At 38.7% G+C, this 8,032-nt stretch overlaps 1 protein-coding gene across 2 annotated transcripts; it reads right to left on the reverse strand.

The window, feature by feature from the left end:
- Positions 1-4,246: 4,246 nt before the first annotated feature.
- LOC143903072 (uncharacterized) lies at positions 4,247-7,677 on the reverse strand. 2 transcript variants are annotated; one of them, XM_077416444.1, is made up of 5 exons: positions 7,386-7,677; positions 6,398-6,999; positions 5,647-6,321; positions 4,833-5,533; positions 4,247-4,764 (listed from the first exon to the last, which is right to left on the reverse strand). In XM_077416444.1, exons 4-5 carry the CDS (start codon positions 5,481-5,483, stop codon positions 4,726-4,728), a joined length of 690 nt encoding a protein of 229 aa, XP_077272570.1. In that variant the 5' UTR covers positions 5,484-5,533; positions 5,647-6,321; positions 6,398-6,999; positions 7,386-7,677; the 3' UTR covers positions 4,247-4,725. The 2 variants fall into 2 exon arrangements, with proteins under 2 accessions (XP_077272570.1, XP_077272576.1); XM_077416450.1 differs by lacking the exon at positions 7,386-7,677 and having other exon boundaries at positions 6,398-7,130.
- Positions 7,678-8,032: the final 355 nt, after the last annotated feature.

Raw genomic sequence — 8,032 nt, forward strand, 5'->3', positions numbered from 1 at the left:
CGGATCGACGGAAATCTAGTAAATTTTGTCTTCCGCGCTTCCGCGTTTCCGCGTTTCCGCGCTCCATGTAATGGCACCCTCGTGATTGGTTCCGCCATGGTGTTGCACGTCCAATGAAAATAAGGACCAGTCTGTCCAGACTCTTATAAAAGGACTCTAGTTTTCGCTCGTTTTCTCTCCTTTTAATCCATTGGATCAAAGGAGAGGAAACGAGCGACTGCTCACGATTGCTAGGCTAGCGGATTCGAGTATCGGCTGAACGCACCCATTCTTTCGCGCGAGAGGGCGTCATGCGATGCACCCTTTAAAATTTCTAGAAGTAATGCTAAAGGCCAAAGGCCATCGTAACCTCATAGAAGTTAGGGCCGGTATCACAGTCTCCGATTAACGTGATTCTCCGATTAAACTCACTCTGCATCTCTTTCTAACTATCCCCCTAGAAAGAGACGATTCTTAATCGGAGACTGTGATACCGACCCTTAAGCCGGACAACTTCGACTTATGACATTTCTTTTTTTACAAATCGATTGTTAGTCCTTTGTTATTGATTGTTAGACTAATTAGAACGTTTGTTAGTTAATAGTCTTTACGTAATCACGAAAATAATTTTTAGTGTTTATTTAGCCGTTAAATATAAAATTCTTTGCAATTTTTGGTTCAAACCGGGGTCAATCGATGCGGAATCGTTTGTTAGTTCCAAATATACTAATTAAAACAATTGTTAGATCACGGTTTCGTTTAAAAAAGCAAAAAATTGTATATTATTTATAGCTGTCACATACGCATGCTCAGTAGCCACACGCGCATGCAAAAGTGCGCGAATTTGAAACGTATAGTACATATACTTATATAATGCATATCACTTATTGTTATAGCTTTCAATAATAAATATATGTTAATATATCTTACATAATATATTAAAATACATGCGTGGACGGAAGGGCTTTGTTCCTTTGCACCCCCCCCCCCATGCATGTACTTTATAATTTTGCTTTACAACTTATTAGCATGTACTTTAAGGGTCTAAGCAGAATGGCTGTCTTGGCAGTGTTTTATGCCTTAAGTAGGGAATTTGCATGAAAAAATATTGCATTTTTTTTTGTTTGTAATTTAAATATACATTATTATAAATTTATTTACATCAAAATTTTAAATTTTAATCAATAAATAGGTAGTCAAAAATGAAATTAAATTTTAATAATATTTGAAATTTTCTGTGCTGTGAGAAAACGATTTTGATTGGCTGACAAGTGCATGACGTCACATTGCAATAGTCTCAACTCTCCGTCTGCTAGGCTGCGTTTGGAAACGTCACCCGAGTGCACACGAGTATACTCCCTTCTTTTTCTATCTCAGTGAGTTATAGGTTATGTCAGCGTCAAACGGGAAGATTCTATTTGTATTCTCACGTTTTTTTCTTGAGGTACATAAAAAAACAGTTTACCTGGTGTTTTAATAACAGTACTTTTACATAAAGGTACAAAACACGCTTTATGTGTCTTTGCTTTACTCATTTTTTAAAATAAATGATTGTTTCAATAGTTAAAAGTATTACTTTACTGCGGTGTGACGTCACACGGCGTTCGGGAAGACTCGGTCGTTTCCGGACCGTTTTCGGCATTTCAAATAATGCAATATTTTATTATTTATTTTCTCCGTTATTTTGCGTTAAAAAATTACAAAAAAAAGACAATTAAAAGAACATACAAATTATTTAATGCAATTTTTAAAAAAAATCATGCAAATTCCCTACAGGCAATAGGAACAGGGAATAGAAATCAGAAATCATGTATAAATGCAGAATAAACAGTGACCCAGGCAATAGACACAAAGTTTCCGTCACGTTGGAAATTCTGTGCCTATTGCCTGTTGCCAACCAATCATAGCATTCGAATTTTTTAGGTTGTAATTATTTTTGGTTATTTCCTGTTCTTATTGCCTGTTGCCTGTCATTGTGCAAGGGGCTTAACACTACCGACCCCTCCTTTTCAGGCTTGCTTAGAGCTGCAAAGCTGCTTAGGACCGGAAATAAGTTGGCGCTGCAAGTTCATATTTTTTAATTTACTATAGCTCAAACGATTGCTCCCTAATTGCTCCCTCAGAATCGACGATTGCTCCCCTTTTAAAACTATTATTTTTTGAGATATTTAATAAAAACGAAAAATTTCTAATTTTTATTGAAAAACATATTTATAATAAGTCTATGCAACTTTATAGGGCATAGAACGATTGCTCCTTCATTGCTCCTTATTGCTCCATCATAATTTTAATGATTTATTGCATTTTTATTGAAAAAATAACTAATTAAACATTTCAGTATCGGCCGCCTATTGTAACTATGGCTCAGCAGCGCATGCGCATGCTACCATAACTATGCGCATGCGCGATGGTATCTGTTAGAGCTTTTAGGGTGCCATTACATGGAGCGCGGAAACGCGGAAACGCGGAAGCGCGGAAGAAAATAGTAACTAGATTCCGCGTTTCCGCGAGTTGAGTCCCGCACGTTTGAACGGAAAAGCGGAATCCGCTATTATCGTGTATGTATGCATGGCTGCGTTTCGATATTCACTGCCAGTACTTAACGCAGCCTATGTATGTACCCTGGCTTGCATATAAGATATACTTCATAATAACCATCAACATGATGTTTGGATCTATAATATTATACTGCCACTTTTATTAAATAATAAGGTAATCAAAGAGTATGTGTAAAAGCTTTTTTTTCAATGTGATTAAACAGCTCCGAAATTTGATGGAGTATACTGTATCCGCGTTGACAACGGATTTTGACGCGTTCGTTCCGCGAGTTTGTTTCTCCTTATATTACATGGAGCACAATTTGCGCGGAAAAGCGGAACAGTATAATGACAAATAGACATTTGTATTTATTTCTTAAAATTGTGTTCACTTAATTCATTGCAATTTTTATTAATATGCTTATCTTTTCAGCTTATCTATTGAATACAAGCATTTTAATCAATAAATACCGTTAAAAATTAATATTTTATAATTCTCCGTTCCGCTTTTCCGCTCAAAATATGCTCCATGTAATATAAGGTATTCAAAACAGACGGAACGGATCGACGGAAATCTAGTAAATTTTGTCTTCCGCGCTTCCGCGTTTCCGCGTTTCCGCGTTTCCGCGCTCCATGTAATGGCACCCTCACGGATACCATAGCGCATGCGCGTATGGCTTCTGCTTTCTGCTCATGGCTCCTGCAATTTTATGTGCTTCCATCATTCGTATGTATTTGACCGGAAATGAATGTCCGGGAAAGAATTTACCATATGAAATCGTTTGTATTTCGTATGAAGACTTTTGAAGTGCAATTGAAAAGGTTTGTGAGTCATTCGTTTAATTGTAATTAATTAATTCTTTTTACACCATGCATTTAGCCGAAATAGATAAATTAATAAAAGTTTTTATACGGAATCGTTTGTATTTTGTATGAAGAGTTATGAAGTGTGATTAAAAAGGTTTGTGAGTCACTCAGATAATTTTAATTAAATATTTATAAACTCGGTAATTAGCCGAAATATAGATTTTTAGTTATTCATGTTAAAAGAAGAAGGCGCTAGTGTTCCTGAAGGTCCGTCTGCAATCAGAATTAATATGAACGTTTTAAAAATTATTTTATACTGAAATAAATAAATATACAGGCTAATAAGTCTGTAGCTATAAGCAATAGTTGCTAATTAAGTTTGTAAAGATGTACCAGCTGTGCAGGGTAAAGAGCAGGTTATCTCAAACGCCCTGCCACAACCCAATTAAAAGAGACTTAAATGTCATTACCGCTGAGAAGTACTTCTTGCCATTTAAGTTAGCATGTCAGAGCAACCGAATTGTCCATTGCGTTCCACCTTGAATTTTTTTTACAGTCGTTTATTAGGATTGCCCTACTTTTAAATTGAGCACTTTTAATGTATTATTATTATTAAACTACCGATATCGATATATTATTAGTAATTTAATATTAAAACTTGACAGAGTGACGTAAACTAATTCGCTCATAGTATTATAACAAAGTATTATGCGTTCAAATTCTCGAAAGCTAGCTTCTTTACTATGCTCTCTCTTTATGTCGAACGATTCAGATAAAAATCTCCGAAGTCTTTCTTTCTCTCGCGATATTCCTAGAGTAAAACTGTACAAAAACTCTACGAAAGTGGCGATATTTTTCACGGATCTGGTTTGAGTCTCGGCTCTTGGGGAAGGTACGCATGTAGAAAGAGTACGCCAACACAGTTTATCCTGCTAAAATGGTTATCAATCTCTATAAGTTTTTTATTGTTTACACATAAATTATAGAATATCTAAACGTTTCTTTTTTTTCGATGTCCTGTGAAATTGTACAATAGAGTTACAAATAAAGATAAAGCCACACTTTACGTATAATCTGATTCAGTCTTTGCTAATGTTACATAATAACGTGCGAAAGAACTAACAGTTAGACTATTTAAGAGGCTATTTAAGAATTTTAATTAAGATACTGAAAGCATAAAACTGTTCAGCTAGCTTTACACAAAGATATTGGTCTTCTTCTTTATGAAATCGTCAAATTATGATTATGATACATTTCTACATTATCACCAGCATCGAATCTAATCTTATTTATCGTGATACTCTTGAGAAACTGTTAATCCATTGTCTTAACTCGATCGCGGCGCAGAACTGCGTCCACCAATGTTGTTCCTCTCCCTCCAATCGATTCCCGTAAAAGCTGTCTACATATTGAACAGTCGATACAACGACGGCGGATTAGTCTGAAATTAAGCACACGTTAACAATCACTCTTCTTACTAAAATCACAATTCTCTTTTTAATTGCATACCTTGATTATGACATAGACCAGCACGGGAGTCAGATCGTCGGCAGCAGGTATGCCTTTCTCCGACGCCATGGAGAGGAGATTCATGATGGTAGTCGCGCAACGAAATACACACTGCAACTTATCCCTAGGAGTCTTATACGCCGATATCACAGCCAATTCAGCCTGCGCCCATGACCAATGACATTCGTAATGATGAACTTTTAAAATGTGTAGGTCCTTGTGATTTGGATGAGTTACGACCTTTGCCAACTTTTTGATGTGACCGTGAAAAAGCTGGTCCCTATATACATCTCCATCTTCATTTAGATAGAGCGCATTGTGGTGTAGCCACCTGGCCACGTCCTCCGGCGAAGTACCGAGCAGTCCTTGCTCCTGCAAGTACTGCACACCCTTGCCGGGCTTCCAACTAAAGATCTCGATACCGGCCTCCCATACCTCCTTTTGTTTCTGTACTTCATACTGCTCCGGCGAGTCCGGCACCTCCTTGTTGCCAGTCAGACTGGAGACTGGAATTGGCCGACGAGGCTGCCAGCGCTGCCGTAACGCGGTAGCGGGGTCTCCGGCATCGTATCCGATGGATGTGACAATGGTTGCTGATCCGCTGGCACGCCGGGATTTACGTAAAGATCCCGACTCCACTCCACCATGCATTTCAGAATAGACACGAGGCACTCCAGACCACGAATGCGCATGGATTTCTCCTGAAAGAGCAAGACACTAATATTACAAACAAAACTTTATATTGCTTGTTTCGAAGAACATTCTCTGTTCCAAATAATACACCTATCCTGTCATCCTCTTTCTTATAACGCACCTGATTTGGCGATGCACCTAGCTCCAGAGCTTGACAACCTTGAGCAATCTTAGAGAGATCATTGACGAGCTTCTCGAAGAGATTCGCTGCTGAGATCGCAATCGTAGTTAACGTAGATGTCGACGACGCTCTGGGCATCCGCACAGATCCTCGTAAGCGCATGTATGACCATCCACTTGTGCTCAAAAGAGCTGCTACAGGTCTCGAGGATGTTCATAAAGATCTCCTTAAAGAACACCTCAATCTGCATCTTAAGGTGCATCTTGAAACGGGCGAGCAGCGCCAGGAACAGCGCTAACGACAGCTCGAACACTTCCGGCACCAAAGACACGCCATTCTTCGACAGCACGACACATAAGTACTGTTTAATGGCGATAACAAACATCTCGTTAGAGCGCAATATTGGACCGGCATTCTGCAAGATTCCCAGAAGTAACTGAAGCGACAAGATCTTGGAACGGAGCTCGTGCGATATTGGATCGGGAGTGCCGTCCGGCAGCGGTTTCATAGAGCGCTTGCAGAGAGCGCGAAACACCAGGACTGCATCATTTTGCAGCACATGGGTGAATTTTGCAGTTACCATGTTGTCATTCTCAGCGGCTGCCTCGTCACCATTGTTCTCCGAACTACCGTTCTCCAAACTGACTTCCTCTTCCAATGGCACCACGGATTTTACTACATCATCAAGAATACTCTTGACAATTGTTTGAGAATCAATGTTATCATTACTAGGAGCATTCTCTGGACTAACCTTGGCTTCAGTTTCGCCGTTCGCTATGACAGAACCCTCCTGCTGATGTTCCCCATCAAGCCTCACGATCTCTTCCTCCGCCTGAGTCTCCATTCGCACGAAGATCACGTTGATCATCTGCGTGAGAGTCGCACGGGTTGTTGTTTGATTCACCAGGTTGCGCGACGCCAAGTAAACGTTGTAAACAGTACGAATTGTTTAACAGTACCGTACTCTCGTGTACCTCCACACCTCCGCTGGCTTGTCATTACAGTCAGCAGAGCTTTAATAATCTGCAGCTACACACCCTCATCGGTCTGTGGACCGGTGAAGCAACCGCAGATTGTCTCGACAATGCGCACAATCAGCAGCTTGTTAGGCTCCGTTGAATCAGGCACATTGCCAGTGAGATGGCTATATGCGATTAACTTATTCTGCAGGCAGTCCAGTGCAGTGTCACCACAATCCGTAGTGACTAGCTCTGATATGCTGATTCAAATGGCAAGAAGTACTTCTCAGCGGTAATGACATTTGAGTCGCTCAATTGGGCTGTAGCAGGGCGTTTGAGATAACCTCTTTACCCTGCACAGCTGGTACATCTTTGATCTCGTTACGGAGGTCCTCTGCAAGACAGAATATTAGTCACAAACTTAATTAGCAACTATCGCTTATAATTACAGGCTTATTAGTCTGTATATTTATTTATTTCACTATAAAATAATTTTTAAAACGTTTATATTAATTCTGATTGCAGACGGACCTTCGGGAACACTAGCGCCTTCTTCTTTTAACATAAATAACTAAAAATCTATATTTCGGCTAATTACCGAGTTTATAAATATTTAATTAAAATTATCTGGGTGACTCACAAACCTTTTTAATCACACTTCATAACTCTTCATACAAAATACAAACGATTCCGTATAAAAACTTTTATTAATTTATCTATTTCGGCTAAATGCATGGTGTAAAAATAATTAATTAATTACAATTAAACGAACTCACAAACCTTTTCAATTGTACTTCAAAAGTCTTCATACGAAATACAAACGATTTCATATGGTAGATTCTTTCCCTCATTTCCGGTCAAATACATACGAATCCCAAACAGAAGTTAAACTGCGCAGTATAGACTCATTCACTTGTAATTCCTCACACTGTAGACTGTGTACGTGTATGGGTGTATGTGTAATTGTTCGTGTATGTCCGCGGTGTTTTGAACTCGGTAATGCCGTGGGTGCGTTAGGCCCAAGGAACTGCGCGGATCACTTCCCCCTGCGGCCTTTATATTAATTCTGATTGCAGACGGACCTTCGGGAACACTAGCGCCTTCTTCTTTTAACATAAATAACTAAAAATCTATATTTCGGCTAATTACCGAGTTTATAAATATTTAATTAAAATTATCTGAGTGACTCACAAACCTTTTTAATCACACTTCATAACTCTTCATACAAAATACAAACGATTCCGTATAAAAACTTTTATTAATTTATCTATTTCGGCTAAATGCATGGTGTAAAAATAATTAATTAATTACAATTAAACGAATGACTCACAAACCTTTTCAATTGCACTTCAAAAGTCTTCATACGAAATACAAACGATTTCATATGGTAAAATTCTTTCCCGGACATTCATTTCCGGTCAAATACA

The sequence above is a fragment of the Temnothorax americanus genome, unplaced genomic scaffold (genome assembly GCF_048541705.1).
Source record: "Temnothorax americanus isolate GAGA-0224 unplaced genomic scaffold, ASM4854170v1 Scaffold103, whole genome shotgun sequence".
NCBI classification, from domain to species: Eukaryota; Metazoa; Arthropoda; class Insecta; order Hymenoptera; family Formicidae; genus Temnothorax; species Temnothorax americanus.